This window comes from Accipiter gentilis, chromosome 29, assembly GCF_929443795.1.
Source record: "Accipiter gentilis chromosome 29, bAccGen1.1, whole genome shotgun sequence".
Lineage (NCBI taxonomy): Eukaryota > Metazoa > Chordata > Aves > Accipitriformes > Accipitridae > Astur > Astur gentilis.
The window spans coordinates 7,289,276-7,309,829 of NC_064908.1; the positions used below are offsets into that span (position 1 = coordinate 7,289,276).

Consider the following 20,554-nt stretch of genomic DNA (forward strand, 5'->3'; position numbering starts at 1 on the left):
TTTTAAAGGTTAATAGCTTTTGTTTGTGCTTATACATGTAACAGACCATCACGTTAATTTTTGTTTGAAACTGTCAAACTCTGTCTCATCATGACATGCTCAAAATTATGGAAAGGAAAAATATCTCTAACTGCTTAACTACTTATAGCAGGTTCTCTGCCCCTCTGGGAGCTGATGATCGTACTTTGTTGTCAGTCATCCAGCAGGCCATGGGGACAATGTCTCTCTTGATGTAGTTGAAGACATCCTCCAAAAAATCCAATCTGCTGGATTAAAATTCTTGCATACAGCAGTAGGTGTCTGGGTAGCCCTTAATGGCTGTGTCGTGTTGACATGGCTGTCTGCCTTAGAGAACAGGTCAGTTGTGCATGGGCAACAGGAGATGGCTTTAACAGATGCAACTCAAATCTGTTGTACTCGGTGCTTCCTTCCTAGCCCTTCTCACCTGTCTGCTGGTGAATGTTCCTTTGTGGTGATGTGGCAAAGCCCTTGTGAAGCCGATAGTCCTTGTTGCCTGGATGTACTGTGCTGAATGGTGCAGTGCCATGTTTAAGCAGTAAATGACTTATCTTCCAGCTATGTCCAGAAGGAGCAAAAAGCAGAAGCTGTGTTGCCAGATGGCTAACAAGGAATTGTTTGGAAAACTGAAGTCAAATTCCCTGGCAATAAAATATCCTTTGGAAACTGCCACTGTAGGAAAAATTGTGTGTTCCAGTGATTCAAGTGTGGTAATGCTGTTTGTCCCTGTCTTTAAAAGGTCATTTTTTGTTCTGAGTTTATATCCTCCCACATGCTTCTCTTCAGAAAGAGCCTCATATTTGGAATGTTATTGTTAGTTTTTTGCTTTGGACATGGAGTTTCCCTGCTAGAAGTAACATTATTTGGCAGAAGCTACTTCATTATTTGGTAGCTCAAGGTGGAGAATCCTTAAGCTGCAAAAGTCCTTCTTGGTAGGAATTGCCCACCAGCTTTGACTTAATTCACACCTCAGCACCTTTTTGTTACTCATTACAGTAGGTACCTAGCATGTACCTAATGCTGTGCCCTGTTGTGGGTTGTGGTTTTTATACATACATACATATATATATATATACACACATATATATATATATAGGCTTTTCTTCATCGCTCCTAGATTTCATCCTTGGGAGCGAACATAACCTTCTGCACCAGAATCTGCTGCTGTTGAAGGAAGGCCAGAGATAGGCTTGAAACATAGTTAGATAGCGATGTATTGAAGTTATACATCTGTTTGGCCAGTGACACTAGAATATTGCTTTGTGTCAGCCACTTGCTTCCACAGACAAGCTGACAGAAAGGTTTTATAGCTGCAGAGTGGCTGGGGCAGGTGGGAGGTATGTAGAATCTGATGAATTTAGATAAAGAGCAAAATGGATCGTGACTCTGTTGTGAGTGCCCCAAGATTTCTTTTTCTCTATGTCATATTTTGGAAAGTCCCTTAGCTTGAAATAGCTATGTTTACATCTGGTTCTTATATTAGTGTTTGTTTTCTCCTTTTCCCTGACATGGCCTGTTAATATCTTTGCAAATTTCTGCTGCATTCCTCTGTTGTAACTTGGCATGTTTGTGCTTCTTCATCCTTTGTAAGAAAGCTGGACTGGGGAAGAGGGAACCTGTCCGTAAACACTTGCAGAGTGCAACTGCTGAACGACTTCGCCTGGAAAATATGTTCTAGCACTACTTTATCCTTAATGGTAATAACTGGATGAAATCACTTGATTTTTGGCATGAAAAATGCTCTAAACTGGACTTCTGGGTGGACAGTGGAAAGCATCTCTCTGGATTTTATCAGGCTGCTTTTTTTGAATGAAACATGATATTGAGCTCAGGAAAGAAGGCTGACTGTGAAAAGACAGAGTCAGGTTTTGGGTGGACCTGAAGCAAGTTTTCTGTAGACATCAGTCTTTGCACTGGTGTGTAGACATCGTGAGGATTATGGCATGAATATACGCAGTGCTGGGGTTGCCCCAGACCTCTAGGTTTGTAACCGTGGTTGCATTTACAGCCTTGAATGGAATCAAATCTGTGATCTCTGGGACGTTTATTTTCGGCAAAGCAGTCACTGCCACATCTGTCTCCCTCTAATGGGAGTGTTGCTCCAGCATGGTTTTATTATTGATTATTGCTACCATTGCCATCCAACCCTTCTGGAAATGATGAACTCAAGATAATGAAATCCTTCTCCCTCTTCTGCAATCTTCTCTTTAAATTCAGTTTTCAACCTCTGAAGTCAGGGAGGTCCCCAGAGGTGTCAGTGGATACCCCTGCTTCTTGTCCTGTTATAAATGCTGGATCCGAGCGTTTGAGGCAACTTGTCCATTCTTCCAAAAGCTCAATTCTGTTCCACTGAACTGCTGCAAAACTTTTCTCCTGCATGCATAATTTGACACTGACAGGTGCTAACACGATGTTTCTGTTCTGAGAATCGTGCTTTTTAAACTCTCTTCACTACTGCTTTTTATTTTCTGTATTTGTAAGAAAGCAAAAAGAAAAGAATTCTGAAGTTTTATATTTAAAATGTACTATCCTCAGCCCACACTAAAATTATCTGCTTCTACTGCTTAATGCTAATCCAGGTATGCCCAATAGGCGTAGCTTCCAGCCTTTTTATGATAAATTTAGTGATGGGAATAAAAAGCGGGGGAAGTATGATGCTATACATGCAATTATAGACTGTCAGCTGCTGTGTGTGTGTTTGGGAGGAGAGGAAGATCCTTCCCTTCTGCTTCCTATCTGCGAGACATAACGCCAGATCTGCTCATGGGAATCCTAGTCAGTGCACTGCAGATGAAAGCCTGTTCACTTCTACGGTTTGTATTCCATTTATGGCAAACTGCTGCAGTGCCTTCACATCACATTTACAAAAAGCTTATTGCCTGACCAATAATTTCTTTGCTACAGCCCTTCAGCATTCTGTTGCCGAACACAACCTTTGCTGCCTTTTTCAGTTCTAAATAAACCCTGCGAAGCTATAATTGAACCTGTTAAAGCTTGCATATAATTTTAAAGTAATTTATTTACAGTGTTTTAAAGTGGTTTTTATATAGCATGTATTTTCAATCAACTTTTCATTATCCAAAATAATAGTGGGTTGGGTGTTACAGTGAATACAGCTGCTACAGCTTTGACCCTGAGTTGTCCCACGTAATGGCAGCCCCTCTGGATTCTTACAGTGTATCTGCAAACTGGATTGCAGTTCATAGATAATGGAGACTTAGCTGTACAAAAAAGAAGGTTTATTATTACAACTTTTAAAGACTGGCTTTTCATCGCATCTCCTGGGTTAAGTAACAGTGCTGCTAATTCCAAATCAACTCATTTTGCATCGAAATGAACAGTTTCTCTACAGAACCAGCAGAATTTCTTTGCACAAAAACAATGGGTGCAGTGAATAAAGAGGTGAGAGAAGGAGGCTTAACAAGACTCAGCCCTTTATTTGCAGGTGAATTCCTTTCCAAATGTTTTGGTAATATTCTAGAGACTTTTTACTGCAAGGTCCCACGTAGGGGAAGAAACAACTGGTGTGCAAGTACCCAAGGTGCAGTAATCACTGGTACCGTAACCTTTCATCTGACTGTGGAGTCCTGCAGGTTAAAACAAACCAGTATTCCTGGCTTGTCAGACCCAATCTCAGATTGATCACAGGCTTTTCTTTTGCACATAATGCTTGTGTCCGATACGGAGGTATCAGAAGACAAGTGCAAGGCAAGTAAGAAACTCTTCTAGGGACAAAGCAGCGGTACCATTTAATGTGTGCAAAGCCTGCACATTATTAGGGCTTAAATGATCACAAATATAGGACATCCTGAGGTGAAGGGAATTGCAGGATTTATTAAACTTTGCCCTCAGTATAAACATTATTACAAGGGGGAGGTACAGTACTCTTACACTATGGATTTCAGTTTTGTATGCTAATCGAGGAGCACAAAAGCAATAGGAAATCTAATCTTGACTCTGCTTTTTATCCCGTGTCATTAGTTCAATAGTTAATGGGTTTTTCATGTTTAAACTAAGTTTCTCTGGATTTTTTTACAGAACTACTTTAGACCCAGAACAATTATTTTATGGGCATATAGTGGCTGTGTAGCCTGGCTCTTGGAAACAACTGCCAGGATAGTTTATTTTGCTCTGTCTTCCTAGAAAAGTATCATGCGAACAAATGTGGCTTTAGAATTGACTTAAGTATTGCATAAAATATGAATTACATATTTCAGTGTTTCCCTGGACTGGAACATGACTCAACACACAAAACAGCACATTCTCCTCCTGCAGGTGGGAAATCCAGAAGTGAGGGTTGCAAAGATATTTTTAATTGAATCGCAAACAACTAAACTCAGTAGAAGGGGGTACCCGCAGTGTCTGGGGCTGTATTAAGGGAGGGTTCTCTGCTTCTCAAAGAAAAGTTAGCAAAATCATCTTGGCAATAGGTTCAAAGGAAAACATGAAGTGTGTTGTCTGCCTCTCCCTCTTGCTGCTCATCCAGTTGGGTTATAATTCACATGTTTCCTTGCAGTACAGCCTCGATGTTCTTGCATTGCTTGGCCTAGCGTAGGAGAGGGTCGCAATAAGGGCTGTGCCACCGGTGAGACCCCATCCACAAAGGCTGAGTGTGTTAGTCCCAGTGTACTACCTTACTGTTCTCTAGCACTGAGACCCGCTGGCAAGGAAGACTCATCCATGTTATGGAACCCTCTTATCCTCCAAACTTGTGTGGCTGTGTCCAAGGCACCTGTTGGGAACGGTCACCACAAGTGCTGAGGTTGTGCATGGAAGAGCATTGGTTGGCCAAGGATGAGACAATGTCAGAGACCTTCCAACAGCTCAGTGGTCTGCAGGGTTGTCTGCTCGTGGATAGGGATGGTTCCTGGCTGTGTTCAATTTCACAGATGTAGCCAAGGAGGCCCTGCGGGAAGGTACGTGGTATGGAGAGCATCTGGGTGCTGTATGGCCCCAGTTCATGTCTTCAGCTTAGTTCATCCATCAGCTGAGCCTTGTGTAGCTGAAAGTGCCAGTGTGCTCTCCAGTACCTATCTGTGCTGAGGAGATAGGTTTGGCTACAGATGAAGGAAGTCAGCTGAATGGGAAGTAATGCAATGATGTACAAGAGCGTGTGGTAAACCTGATGTGGGAAATGACAGCTATGACTTTGAGGAGATAGTTTTGGGATAATTTGTTCCAAAAATACCAGCTACCCTCCCTCATCCTTCAAGTTTTATTAGAATTCTGGTCTCCCAAGTGGGCTTCTGCTTTCCTTCTCTGCACCCCCAGAGAACATGCTGTGGGCTCACATCACCTGTGATCTTCACTCTGCAGCTCTGGCTTTAACTCCTAGCTTTGTTTCCCATTTTTGTCTACAGCAGGTTATAGTTACACGGCTGCTTAAATTTATTTTATCAGTGTCACATTCTGTAGGTGAAGATTTTCAACACAGATAAAAGGAGTGTTTGTAATTTTTCCCTCATTTAGCTCAGGGCTTCATCCTTTTTCTGGTACTTCATTTTCTTGGATATGGGTCCTCCCCTCTAACTAATTAAAAAAACTGGCTACAAACGAAGGTGTCATTACCAAAGGAAGGGAGAAGACAACCATCTGAAAGGAAAAGGAAAGATGTCTGAAAAGAGTGATCACAGTCAAGACCATAGCTCTAAGTCCAGGAAATGCACTATTTCATATAAATATAGGAAGTATACTATAGTACAGTTGTGCTGCTGTACTCAAAGATGAGAAGAAACTTTAGGTGATTTTGCCCAGAAATACACTGCAGCATGAATTTAACAGTCCGGGCAGTCTCAGGGGTTTGTGTCCAGTGGTTGTGGAAATGCTCATGGAAGATGATTTTTTTTTTTTTGCATGTCTTTCTGGTAGCTGTATAAATAAATATTCCTTAGCAAAGTAAGCAGCACCACAGCACAGACCAGGCTGCTGGTTCTTACTGAGGAATACCCTGAACAGACAAACAGTCAGATCTAAACTATGACCTTGAGTATTACAAACATCAGGATGTGAGGACAGCAGCCCTGCAAAGGAAGAGTTGGGTTTCATAGTTGGGGGAACGCTTGAAAGTAAACCGTACAAAACAGCAAGAAGAAGAACCCATAAGTTAGGCACCTTCGTTGAAATAATGATGAAACCTGGCGTGTTTTGCCATATTGCATCTTATTCTGCTGTCTTTCTCCTGGCTAATAAGGATACTAATTCTCATGCCACCCCTTTTCTTTAAAATGAGTTACTGTCCACCAAGATGTGTTTTGTCAGTCTGTGAGGCATCTGCACTTGATGACTGATTAACTTTTAATTAGTAGGGAATAAAATGCTCAGATTTTGTTTTGCTTTGAGGCTCAGGCTGTGAGCTCTGTACCAAAATGTTGATTTTTGGAGCTTTCCTGCCCCTCCTCAGCAGAAATGTGACCATGAAGGGATGTAGCAATGGTTCATTTAGGACTGGATGGGAGAGAAAGCAAAACCCTGCAATTTATAGCTGTTTTAATTCCACCTTGGTGACTAAGCTGGGCTTCGTCAGCCTTGTAATTGTGATTGAGACACTCTGATCTTCTGGTGGCCACACGGGTTAGCCCAGTTTCACTCGTACTGTTTTGAAACCCCAGAAACTGAGACTAGTGCCAAAGGAACACCTGTGTGTCCAAGTTCTGTAAATATGCATTCAAAATGTCTGAATTACCTTGTCGCTGTACAGCAGAGTCAGACTCCAGCCTGCTGGGAGAGGTGGAGGGTGAGGGTGAAGAGTGCAACAGTTGGAAACTGGAAAGATCAAGGTCCTGCCACAGTCTCCTTGAGCAACGGGGTGCCTGCCACTACCTTCTTGTGTGTCTGGACTTAATTTCCATACCTTTAAAAGGGAATGCAGAAATATTGCCAGGCAGCTTTAGACGTCTCCAAACTCTCCCCCACACACCCCGCAGTCAGTGAATAATGAATCCCCTCTGTCCTCACAATGAGGTATCAAGTAGAAACCTGATCTCGAAGTGACTTTCCTAGAGAAGGACAATCCCACAGCCCCATTTCCCTCTCCTTGTGGTTACATGGTGATGCTGTATTCATTGCCCCTAGTTAGTGAACGTACTGGATGGCAGAGGAAATTAATGTAGCTGCTATTCCACGCATCCTTCCCCAACTATGTGTCAGTAAAATTACACGGTTGCCAAGCGGTGTGCAAAAAAAGGGGCAATATTTCAGATCAATGGAGACATAGCCAAGTGTAGTAATACTTTTAAAATATATTTATATAGATATTCTTCTGCACTTGCTAGGAAATGTTTCAGGATAAAGCAGCCTGTTGAGCTGGAGCAGAATGTGCACTGCAGATAGGTTAACTGCAGGCACCCAGCGACTTGGTCAGTAGCTGGTTCACGTGGGTGTGAATGAGTCCAGATGAGGACACATCCTTTGGGGTGGTACTGTTTCGTTAATGCTGCCTTACCAGAACTGGTCCAGTACAGATACCTGGGCTGATGCCTTTCCAGCAAAAACCTGAATTTGTGACCTTATGATTGCAAGACTGTATTTAGTGTATGAGAGCTATGAAATCAGTGCACCCACTGGGTGTTTGTGGGCATTGTTCAAATGACCATCCCATGGGCTTATTTAAATGGGACATGAAGGGCATCCACTTGCCTTTGCAGTGAGCAGTCTTGCTGTCTCTGAGACACTGCACAGCAGTTTTCCAGGGAGCTAGGTTGTGCAGCAGCAAGCACAGCTCCACAAAGGGCTAGCTGAAAGTTTAAGAGGTACATGCTCTCCCCACCCTTGTTCCTTTCTTCCAAGCTCCTCTCACCTCCTTCTCAATCCTAAATGCTTGTTTGAATGAGCATACATTACACAAGCTCTGCATTGCCTTCTCGCAGCTCCAAACAGGCTTATGAGCAAACAACAAAAATCCTGTTGTGCTGCATGAGTGTGTCCTCCCTTTAATGGTATGAACTGCTCCGTGTCCTTTAAAATATCTCCCTTTGTTGCAGCCACAAAACGCATGCTAGAATTTAAGCTTTGTAAAGTGCCGTCGATTTGCCTCCAACCTCCCGCTCACAGCCTGTCAGGCCTTAGGAGCCTGTAAGTTATTTTCTTTTCTTGCCCCCCCCCCCCCCCCCCCGCCCCCTTTTTTTTTTTCGTTTTTTCCCTACAAGTGGCAGCCTAAATCCCAAGCTGAAAGCAAATCGCTGCTGCTGGCTGCCCTCCAGCATTCCTCGCGGAGCGAGTCAGGATCTGGAATGTCAGAAGGCAGTGGCGGGGAGGGCCGGGAGAAGCCTGCGCGTGGGTAACGGGCCCGGGAGGAGGAGGACAGAACAAAACACAACTTCATCTGGACTGCCCCTTTCCAAACCAGCGTTTGTTCCTGATTTATGCTTTCGTGTTTCGCTTAAAGCGTGCAACTCTGCGCAGTGACGGCAGAGAGCTTACAGCAGCGCTCCGGAGTAAAACAGGTTTTGGTTTTCTTTTCTTTTCTTTTTTCTTTTTTTTTTTTTCCCCCAAAAAGCTTCGTGTCTAGATAAATCCAGCCAGTTTTCCTGCTCTCTCTCTTGAGCCGGGAGTTTTTTGCCTCCTGCAGTTTTGGGGGGAGATTGCTCTGGTCCTGTGGCATACGCTCTGGACGAGGGGAAATGTCCTTTTGCGGAGAAGTCAGGATGGGGCCCAGCCGTTGAGGTTGGCACGGAGCAACGCCCAGCGCTGGAGCACAGCGAGTCCTTGACACTTTCTCTTCTTCTTCTCGGACAAGAAACATTGTGGAGCCTCAGCTCTCCCTGCAGCAGATTAATGCCTAAAATTATACACCCTAAACAGCAGGGTTTAATTACCAGAGCTGTGAATAGTTTAATTAGTTTGTTCTGACCTTGGAAGAAGGACCTGCCCAGCGCCGTCAAGCGACAGGAGAGCAAGACTTGTATTGCTTCTCAAAGACACCAAAGCCCGTGAGGCCATGTCGTCTTTGTACACCAGGAGTAAAGAATATACTCGCAGCAGGAAGGCTCAGTCAGATTCTCCCCCGTCCTCTCCTTCCCCGATCGCAAAGACACTCAGAGTAAGCACCTTTTTCCTTTCTGTATTACACAGGGACCTGCTGGGCACGTGCTCTGAGCAGAGACCGGTGGTGGTGGTTTGTTGTCTTACCCTTGGAGACCTGTGTCTGTGGTTTGCTTTGGAAAGAGGATGATTTAAATGAAACTTGGGAAGGTGCCTCTGCAGCAACAGGTTTTAAGCAAGCTGCCAGAGCCCTTGCACTGGGATTATTTGCATTAACAGCTGTAGGGAGTTGCTGTGATGGTAGCTTCCCCTCTATTGTGCTTTTCACCGAAACATCACTCTCTTGGTAGGCTATTGCTGGACAAAAACCTCACTGATGAAAATGAGGCAAAACCTGACCAGCTTGTTAAACTGCGCTCTTTCCATAAATGCTTTGATATTGCTGGAGAAACAAGGTTTGCTATCCAGTTTTCACCCTTGGGGCTGTGCTGACCTGTGGTATAGTTTAACAATTTCAACAACAACAAAAAAATGAAGAAAACCACCTGTAGCAGGAGGCAAGTCAAGGTAGTTAACTAGTCCTCCCCAAACCAGAGCTGGTGTGCCCATCTACCAAGGTGTTTGAAAGTTGGGAACATTTTGTAACATTATTGTTAATAGCTCTGGAATCATGTGAGAGGCTGTCATGAAACTCTCTGGGTCCGAATCGTTATACAGGCAGTCTCTTCGCCGTCAAGAAATATTATCATGCCGGAGTCAAAGGCGGAGGAATTAGTTTTAAAAAGGCAGGCTAATTTTAGATGTAAGATTTAAATTAATCTGAGCACGGTGTTTGCTCAAATCTGATATGCACTGTCTGCTCCTTTTGAAGTGACAGATCCTGGTCAGGAGAAAGTATTGCCCAAAATATGTAAAAAAGGGTTTTAACCTGCGGCCTAGTGTTAATGGAAGCAGTCCCTGACCTCGGGAACTTCAGCCTCAATGGTTTTCCTGGCTGCTGGTTGCCCCTGGGCTGTTAACTGTTTAACCCAGGGGTAGGAGTCTGTGCTTTCTTCCTGTCTGCATGTTGGGGTATCTCTGGGGAGGTTTTAGATAATCTAAAACTATCCCCTGTGTACTTAGATGGACTTTCTTCGTCAGTTTTTACAGCTGTGCTTACCATTCCTTAGTAAATTGCCACAGTATTGACAACTAGCTTAACAGCACGTGGGAAACCTTTCAAATGTGCTCTTACTCATAGAGTAAAGCTGAAAATGTTTTAATTTCTTTCAAAACTCATGTTTTTTAAGATCAGTCACGTTCAGTGTACACAGACTGACTCGTTTTCCTCCCTTGTGCGTCTAGGCATATAAACAGGTGACAAACATCTTGCAAGAGCTGTCACTGCTGTGTTCATGGTGCATGCCTGTCTGCTTTGATGCAAACAGGAGGTGCTGGTTTTCTCTGTCAATAGACATGATGGGATTGCAGGCTCTTGGGGGGCCCCACAGGTGTTGGAGGAGGTGGTGGGAGCTCTCAGGTGGATCAGAGGCAGCAGGTGGGTACAGAATGGTGCTGGGTAGGAATCAGAGAGCCTGGAGAAGAGCTTCCCTCGGCTTCTGATGGCAGTGGGATTTCAGTGAAAGGACGCGTGAGCACAGAAATCTTGGTGGTTCTTGCAGCAGTAATGGTAATGCCAGCTGTGGCTCCAGAGTATCGACGTGGGAGAAGCCAGACACGGAGAGTCAGTGTAGGAAACAATGGCTAATTAGGGAAGGATTTACTTGGGGCTAAAACAGAATATCTGGGTTAACTCTTTCTCCAAGGGAACCTAATTCTGCCACAAGCAAGAGAAATAATGGAGTGCGGTTTTCTATGGATTTGTCCCATATGTGTATTCCCCATGCCCGCTCTCCCATGCCTGCAGTAACAGCAGCCCTTACTGCAGGGTGCCACTAGCCTTAATAAAGCAGGTAGGAATGTGCTATCTTGGAGTCTTTCATCTTTCCATCCAGTCAAGATTGATACCAGCAGACCTGTGGACTCTAAACGTTCCCAGCTGAGCAGGGGTGCGAAAACACATGAGCAGTCCAGGAGCCTCACACATGGTACAGACATGGAAAAAACCTCTTAGAGAACCAGACAAAGTAAAGAAGGTTTTACTTATTAAGGTACCAGTGCCAAAGATCTGCATCCAAATGTCATTTGCAAAGCAGTTTCTTATGGCATTCCCTGCTGCACTTGCCATGCTGCTTGTAATGCTTCTCCTTAGGTGTTATGATAATACTGCATGTGGGTTTTTCCACCTTTAATTGATAGGATCTCCCCAAATGCACAGCTGAGAGGGGTGAGCATGTTGCAGTGAACTCGTACAAGTCATAAGAAAGGCAATATCCTTGAACAGGGAGTGGGAGCAAAAGGCAGGCAGAGGAGATTCTAGTGAGAGCAGGGTGTTAGTGTATGACCACCTCCATGTGCAAGGTCAGCACTGTCCTATTGCCCCTGAACCTCTGCAAGCTAAAATACTTAATTTCTTGTGTCACAACAGAGCAGCCCAGAATTACAGTCACCGATACAGAAATAGCCAAGTAAATCCTGTTAAATCATGCAGGGTAAACATTGCTACCTCCACCTTTTCAGTTGCTTTAGTGAGGATGTTGCTAGAAAGTGAAAACTCAAATCCCTTTGAAATAATTCAGATTGTCCCGTTATTTGGCAAAAACTTCCATTTTTGTGGCAGTGGGTACCTTTTCATCACAAGTTTTGCACCATACTGTTTTAGCTTGAGGTTTCTCTTCCTCAGAAAAATATTATTCACGTAGTCAGTTCCAAGGATATAACAGGCAACCCATGGTATGAAACCTATCGTGCATAAATAAGCAAATAAATGGCAGGATTGGAAGGACAAGGGTAAAGGCAAGGACTGAATTGTCGTCTTTTTTTTTTAAATCCTATTTATGCTGGGCCAGTTGGTTTTTTTCATAGGAAATACCCTGTAGTTTGTGTTTAGGCTCATCCATCTGTTTCTTGTGGTACTTCATAACCCTTGCATTTGTCCATGGGATATCGGTTAGATAGGAAAATGAAAGCTAAGGGGAATGCACACTCCCAACTTACTGCACAGACTGTAATTGCAGCTTTTCAGTTGTTTCCCACCGCTTTGTCAACCAACCTTCCTTTCTTTTACAGACTGCTCCTTCTTGTCTTGTCATCTGATATTTTTGCTGTGTAAAAGACCATCAGAACTTAAAAGCCTCATCAGCATGCATGTGTGCTGTTTGTTCAACAGAGCCTGCATCCCTCTGGCTGCCATCACTTGATGGTTGTTACTCACTTCTTGAGAGACTCTACATAATTCTTATTGTTCTGGCCATATTCATAGTTTCACGACAAGGCTTTTTCCCTCTGATGTTAGATAGCTCCCTCATTAAGCCACCTTCACTGTTTTATTACCTGAGCTTTCCAGCCGAATTTTTGTCAGTAAGGGCTCAGCAATAAAGTTTTAAGTATACTCAGTGGTCCGTACTGATTGATTTTACTCTGCCTTTCATTGGAGTGTCTGAAGAAGCTGCACTAAGTGGTATGCAGGATGCAAGAGCATCACCTTGTATGGGTCATATGTTTTCCCCCAGTCACTTAACAGAAATACTTAAGCGTAAAAAGCAATGGTTTCCAAATTGCCGTCTGTTAGCCAGCCTCCAAACCAAGCCTGCGGTTGCTCTAAGCAGTGAATACCATGGCAGCAAATGCTTCTAATCTGGGTGCGATTTTGATGTGGACATGTATGTCTAGAATGCAAAGCAAATCTTAAAGGAAAAAAAGCTAATGCACAAAAATGTTAGCTGTTTGAGCTACAGATGCTTGGCATGCAAATAAAACTAGCACGGTTTGGATATTAATATGTAAATAATGATATAAAATCTTAGAGGTCTGGTAATGTGACCAAACCAGACTTCTTTTAATCAGTAAGAGATGTCCAAGAGTGCTGAGAGTTTGGTAGAAATGCCTGATTGGATTGCAGTCTTCATAGAGTTTTGAGTATAAACGTCTCTGATAGTTTTCACTCCGTGAGTGCTTTTGCAACAAGTTTTATCCTGTTTCAGATAATCATGGTAACAGGTTTATTCTCACATTAGGTAGACCTATATGAATCATTTGGCTTGGTGTGCTGCCACTGCAAATGCATTGGAGAAGAAAGAGTGTTATGAAAACATTTCTCCAGAAAACTTTATCTTCCTGGGTTTCCATTTCATGGCTTGGGCTTGTTCTAGTTGTGATAAAAATGACGCTGCATAAATTGAAATGGGGTCAAATAAGTTGTCTCATGACATTTTCTATCTAATTTCTGGATTGCTGACTAGTTACGCAGTATTTGTGGAAATGATTACCTCCTTTCCCATTAGCCAACAAAAAATGTGGGATACTGAAACTTGAACTTTAGGGCAGTTAACCTTAGTCTGTGTTCTTCAGCACCTTGAATTGTTTATCACTGGTTATTTCTCAAGGATCGGGTTCCTTAGATAGGTATCAGTAAGAAGTCCTTCTGGATTCTGTTTATTATCTGGGGGTTTTTGAGTTTTTGTCTATGAATGTCTGTATCTGGAAGCATATCAGGAACTTCTAGTCATTCTTAGGGTACCACCCATTAGATGTTCCCTGCTATGACTCAGTAGCCAGACTCCTCTCCTGTCACTGGCTTCATGTGGGTGTATAAATAAAATGGGTCAGGACATATGCTCTGACCCATGGGTAAGTGGCTTGTGTCCCTGCAGCTAAATTTTCTTCTTCAGCTCTCCTCCCTTCTGAGGAACAGAGTGAATTGATCCAAGCCAAAGCCATAGCAGGGGTTCTATTAACTATTAAAGGGTCTGAATGGTCATGGATGATTCAGAAAGAAGCACGCAATGTAATGCTACAACCTCATTTAAAACTCCTATTTTGACCTTCTATTGCTTGGTCAGTGACGGGTGCCTTTGAAGAAGCTGGTTAAGCAGGCACAGAGCAGTCAGTTGGGATAGCTCAGCTTTTGAAACCATTGCCCATTGCAGGCCAAGGAGGCCAGAAGGTCAGAGGACAACTGGAGGTTGCACCAGCCCAGGGCATCAGCCTGGACCGTAAAAGGGTTGAAGGGAGAAGGAGAAAGAAGATAACTTTAATTTGGGTCAACTCGTGGTACAGCCACAAAACCAAGCACGTTGGCACAACTGAGATGGGGAGGTGCTGTGGGATGGGAACGAGTGGCCACATCCAGTGGTGGGGAGAGCAGATGGAGACTCTATAGGCAGCAAACCACTTCAAACTGCTGAACTGGAAACCAATGTTTACTTCAGTTGCAGGACCCCATTATAGTTTTGTTTTTCATAAAATGAATACAAACCCATGGAAATCAGGGCTAGAAGAGACTCGAAGCTCAATACATCCATTTTCCCAGGGTACCAGAGCTGTACCTATGCTGTTCCTGACAGATGTGTCTTGTGCTTGCAGACTTCCACCAGTGGAGATGGTGCCTCATGCACTGGAGCTGCAACTGGTGGTAAAAGAAAAACATATGGACCTTGGGGAATTGTTAGGTGGTTGTTGGTTTGGAGGTTTTTGTTGTCGTTGTTGTTTGTTTGTTTTTTACAATGAATTGTGAATTCTTTTTAATGATCCTAAATTGCTGAGGTTACTATTGCAGTTCAGTGGAGCAGAGGTCCTCAAATAGGTGAGAGTAGCTCCAGGTTCAGATCACTGACTGGCAGCTGGTCTGGAGGTATGTTAGGCTGAAACATGATGGGGGAGAGAGAGACAGTATAAACTGTCCTAATTCTAAAAGTGTAAGATGCTTTGTGTGATACAGATGGGTCAGCGTACCTAAACCAGCCCTAGACACTTTTCCATGCAAGCACTGGCTGCAGCCGTAGCAGCTGTTTAAGGGATGCCATGGGGCTGCAGGCTGGAGGAGGTGTTCACCAGGTATTGGAGCATGCTTCACACCAAAAAGTTGGCAGGTTGGCTTTAGGCAGCTTGAATTCTGGCCAGTGGCCAGATAGGTATTTAAATACCTGATGATAAAACCTGAAAATGTCCCGCAAGAGCATTTGCAGGGGCAAGGAAGATGTTGCCTACAGCCCTGTGGCATTCACATATTGAAGAAATTTAGGAGCAGAAATCTTCTCTTCCTTTGTCACTTGGCTGTTCACCTTTTACTTCCTCATGTCTGGAGATTTTTGTCTAACATCATGTCGCTTTGCAAAATTAAATTTTTCACCAATAAAATTTGATCCCTTAGAAAAGAAGGAAAAAAAATAAAAGCAACAAACCCATGTTTCTGAATTGTGGCCTTTACCAAATTAAAACACAATTCAGCTTGACATTTTACATGGTGAGTTTTATCCCCAAGAGACGGCAGTAATAAACTACAGCTGCTGCAAAGCCAACGGGCCATGTGAGAGGTGTGGGGAACTGAGGCACAGGCTGGCAATCACACAAACCAGTGTACAACTGCAGAACATTTAGATGTGTTCAGGATGGCAGAAGATGTGGTCATCAGTCCCTTACAGCTGTGTGTATTTGTTTCTGATTAAATACGTGCTAGCTGTACTGAAAATTATGTGATCTGTTGCAGCCACTATTCCATCTGGAGAGCCTTTTAATATTATGCTTCAGTAACAGCAGTTTTTATTAAGCAAAGTTTATTGATTTATATTTTGTGAAAACATATTTTGCATCAGGCTTTTGGGAGTTGGAGGTTATATGGAAGTGGCTTGGCTACGCTGGATTATTAATCATATCAATGGGATTTTGTAATCCTTGCATTTGCACAAATGCTAACTTGAGTTGGAAGGCAGCGCTATTCATCACGTCAGCTATAGCTAACAGGACGCTGTAGCAAACTACAGCTCTCAGGTCAGCAGAGCAGCTTTCCGAGGGAGGCAATGACCTCGAAAAACTATATCAGAAGCAGAGTTCAGCCAGACCTTCTAATTATTCTGCACCCACTGGAAAACCAAACTTGACTCCTGCTATACCTGACTTGAAAGGCAGATGTGGTTTGAGGGGAACACTGATCTGAGTTGTACCCGATGGGGATGGGTCTGAGGTGTACCAGACAGCCTTCGTTATTGCTTTTCCTCCTTCTAGCTCAGCTCTTGCCGTGCCAGCTCCAGGAGGACTTCTGCCTGCAGCAACAGGACACGCTGGGGAGGTTGTCCTTTTTACAGCTGCCCTGCATCAGTGCAGCCAGACATTTAAACCTATGGAGGTGTAGGAGCAGCAGAGCTACGTAACTGCAGGAATGTGGTGGCTTTTGCATATAAGAGGGAAAGAACTGGCCCCAAAAGCAGCTGGCTTTATTTTACATTTAATTTCTAAAACAAACAGGACTCATCAGGAGGATATTTGCCAATGCAAAAATAAAATTTGAGGCGTTCCTAAAACTTCCCCTTTTGATTAAGAAAAGGGAGGACAGCAGGGCTAGAGCTGTGCTCTGAGATCTTGTTAAATGGTGGTTATTTAATAATAAGTGTTGATCAGAATCTCTGAGACAAAACACACCAAAATAAATTCCTTGAGAACTATCTTAAAATAGCGCACATTTTCCTGAGGTTGGCCAGTGGAGATAAAGAAGCATAAAATGTTCCCAAAGCATCTATTTTTTCTTCTTTTTTTTTTTACAAAAAAAATATGTAAATAGTAGACTTTCTGCCTTTGCTGGGTCAGATCCCAGCCACAGAAGAATGCAATTGGAAGCAATTAGGCCAATTTCTGATTTGGCAAGAGCAGTGGCCAATCCCTCTTTTGGCACTGCATTTCAGGGCTGCATTTTATCTAAACCTTCCACGAGGAATTTGGTTTTAATTATACTTTACTGAACTCCTAACAGCTGTAGAAGTTTCTGAGTTTTTAAGGGAAGGTTCCTGCCCTCCACAGTCCGAGAACATTTCTAAAATCAAAACTGTATGGCATTGCTGGCACTGTGCAGCATCCTGGCGGTCTGGGCAAGTAAAGCCACAGCCAGTACCTAGCTCTGCCTTTTCCTTGGGATTGGCCAATGTCAGCACGGTGAGAACTGGGGGGCTCAGAAGAAAGAAGCTTGCACAGGGAGGATCAGTCCAGTATGATGCTCTTGCGCTTTTTCTTGGGTCCCATCTCAGATGTCCTGTGTTTTTGCCAGCTCGCCTGGGTTGAATTGTCTCTAACCCTGTCCGGGAAGGCTGGCAAGAATAGCTGAACCCTGCTGTCCTGCACCACCCCCAGCACTACCTGAATGTGCTGCCCACTGTGAGATGGATGGGAGGAAAGGTGATGTGATCTCTCAGGTGAGAGGTCTACGAGTTGATGATTACCAGAAACTTGCAAGCACACCTGCAAGTGCTCTGTGCTTTTAAGTTTTCCTTTAAAAGGAATCCCCTTGGGTGTCTCAGTGCTCTTGAGCAGGAGTACTGGGGTCTTGGCTCAGTGCTGGCTGCCGTGCTGGTTTCTGAATCAGGACAGCCACTTCCAGAGCCTTGCTTTTCCCTGGGGTCCTCCTCCCCCCACCCCAAACCCTGCAGTGATATGACCCTGTTTAGATTGTAGGAAGGATAATTTCACAACCCGATGCTTCCCTGGTTGTTAATGTTTCTAGTCAAACTTTTGATCCCAAGGGAAATGAAGGAGTCTGGGCAAAACTGACAGCGCTGTTCCAAATTTGCCAGGGGAAGAAAAAAACCCCAATGCATTCGTACAGTTGATACAGCAGTTTCTCAGCATCCTGTTATAAACTTAACAGATTGCAGAGTATTCATTTAAGAAAAAATCAGGAAGGGAAAGCCATTTCTTGCACCAGCTTAGTCAAGTGTATGTTTGGTGCCTCAGCTCTTGTTTCCCTCTGTTTGTACCCAACTTCTCTTTCCAGAAATGAAGGAGGGAGAGTTTTGTCCTTCACCTTCTGACTCTGACCTTGGAGTTTTCAGCTCTGGGATGGCATTTCCAAGCAGAACCTTCTTCATTACTTATATACGCAGCTCAGTGAGCTAGCTAATGCTGCAGAAGTTTAAATGAGTATTTTTGTGTTTTTTTTAAAGAAGGGGCAGTAAGTAAAGGGGAGGCAGTTGCTGAGCTGATGGTGCAGGTGCAGCTAGAAGCATGTGGCAAGGGTTTCCAAGGGTGCTATGGCCAAATGCAGGGCAGAACTGAGCCAGAAAGAAGCTGTTTTCTACTGAAAATATTTCTCCAATGTGATATCCTAATGGCCTCTGAAAATGTTTGTCTGTCTTTGAGCAAATAGCAGGGATGTCTCAGTTAAGCGCCTAGTCCAGTGTTTGCATGTAGGGCTCACACTTCCCCTCTCAGATACCTCCTGCGCTGCACAGCTGCCTCCCAGGAGTATGAGATTTTAGTTGTTGTTTTAACTCACTTCCTTGGGCTTCAAAGCCTCTCTTTGTGCTAAGAACTGCTGCTTTCCATATCACCTCTTTTAGTTAGAGCCTTTTTTTTGAACGTGCAAAGTGGAACTTTTTTATTCAGGAATTTTTTTCCCCTCCTCCATCATTATTTAAAAAAAAAAAAACAACAAAAAAAACCACCTGAATAAGCTACTCCTTGAAATATCAGCATAAACACTGGCCTTTGTGTAAAACCCATGAAAATATTGAGCCAGAAACTGATTTAAAACAAAATAAATAAATCTTCTCTCCTTCCCTGAAGGTAACAGCAAGTGGAAGAAGGATCTGCTGATGAAAACTGGTCTGCAACTTTCATTGTGGCAGGGACACTTCCAACAGCTGCTGTAACATTTCATTCAGGCTCTGCTTTCCAGACCTCAGCCTTTATCCAGTTCCTTTCAAATGTAATCATCTTTGTCTCAAAAATACCACTTTTAGCTGAAGGAACATGGAGAGAGGCACCTGAAAATTGAAGGGTGAGGGAAAGATGCCGGCTTTCCCAACAGCTGCAAACACAAAGATTTCCTGTAGCTCCATGCTGTTTCTGCAAGACACCGGAGTCATTTTATGGCAGAGTTGTACTTTAAATGAGCCTAAAGGGAGATACAGTCACAGGAGGAGAAATCACTGATGCTAAGAAATACGCAGATTTTGGCTGGAGAACTTGCGGAGCTGCTGCATGCTTTGGGTGGCTGCAGGTCACTGCAGGATTGCTCTGCTCTAATGCTGGCAGCAGCGGCCTGAATGGTGCAGGTCCTCTCATCTAGTTCTTTTCTTCTCTTTAGAGACATAGAGACAATTGCAGTCTGAAACAATTCATCTCAGTATCCATCACAGGAAGGTTTTAAACACAGTAAATGTAGGGGCTTTCCCCTTTGCTGTTCCCAGCAGCTATGTTTAAAGTGATTCCCTTCTTATCCCACCTTTCCTTTGCAGAAGCACACCCCTGCTCTCTCTGTCTATGGAAATTATTAGTTTCTTTGGAGGAAAAAAAAAAAAAAGACAAAAATTATTTTTCCCTCTTGCTGCAAGTGCACAGGCTGGCTTGGGGACCTGCTCAGATTTTGTGGCTTGGTTTCCACGTTGCCTTGCCCAGCTGCATGTGGACTTCCTCAGTGCTGTTCAAATACATTAGCAGGTGTGTTTGTTGAAATAAATGCAAGCTTGATATTAAGTGGATTACTTGCCTAGCCGTTTGTCATCATAAGAAAAGTCGTCACTGAAGGGGATTAGCATAAAGTGCACAAATAACTTTCACCAAGAGGCTTGTTAATCACTTCCTAATTCCCCTCTCCTGCTCAGCAAGGGAGATTGGGTCATTGGGCCAAAATTAAAAGGGAGCTGTCAGGCAGCTGAGGCAAATGTCAGAAGCTCAGCTAACAAAAGACCACGGAGACATCAGCCAGCATGTTTGCAGCTGAAAATGGGAAATCTTTCTAACAATAGCCTTGTGGCAGAGGCCAGCCACACGGAAACTGCTTCCCAACTTACTGGCTTTGAGCTTTGTACAGAGAGTGTCCCAAGCCACGGCTGTCTGGACAAGCAGGCAGATATCCCTGTGACAACAGCAACTGGGTGTTTGGCCCCGTGAGAAGCTTCTCAGACAGCATCCAATGTCGCTTATGGAAATGCAGCAGGGCTTAGCTATGGTGGAAAGCCATCTCTTGTGTCCCTTGTTTCTCACCTGCATGATGCAAAGAAAGCTTTTGATTCATGAAGAAGGGGTTAAAGCAAATAAAATAATAAGGGGCTGAACCTGCTTCCATGGCTCAGGACCCATGTCAGCACCGGGATGGGCTCCTGGACTGTTGGTGACCATCTTTACAGCATGGGGCTGGCACCCAGACCTGTCCCAGAAGCCTGGCTGAGGGTTGCCCGGCAGGCACAACTCTAGGGAGAACGTGCTAATTAATAGCAGGGCTTACTAGTCCTTTTGAGCTTTGCATTTAGCAGCTTTGGCTGAAGGTGTTGTCCATCCGCAAGTCTTCAAATGTGCCAGGATTCTTCAGTTTGTTTCTTGTTTACTGGTCAAATCACTGCATCTCACGTCGGAGTTGCTGTGTTGCAGAGCAAGTGGAGATTGCAGATTCCTTGGGGAGGCTTCTGTCTTGAATCAGGGTTCAAGAGGAGGGTTACATTAGGGGAGGCTGAATTAAAAACTTAAAAACTAG

General features: G+C 43.9%; 1 protein-coding gene across 5 annotated transcripts in view; it reads left to right on the forward strand.

The window, feature by feature from the left end:
* The window catches only part of PPP1R12B (protein phosphatase 1 regulatory subunit 12B), a 124,637-nt gene that overhangs the window by 85,121 nt on the left and 18,962 nt on the right, over window positions 1-20,554 (forward strand). Inside the window, exon 1 of one of the 5 annotated variants that reach the window (XM_049832387.1) lies at window positions 8,298-9,055. The exons of the other annotated variants lie outside the window; for them this stretch is intronic. Coding sequence (XP_049688344.1) covers window positions 8,954-9,055 — 102 coding nt within the window. The 5' untranslated portion in view covers window positions 8,298-8,953. Of the gene's footprint in view, window positions 1-8,297; window positions 9,056-20,554 lie in introns of those variants that run through there. 5 annotated transcript variants of the gene reach the window in all.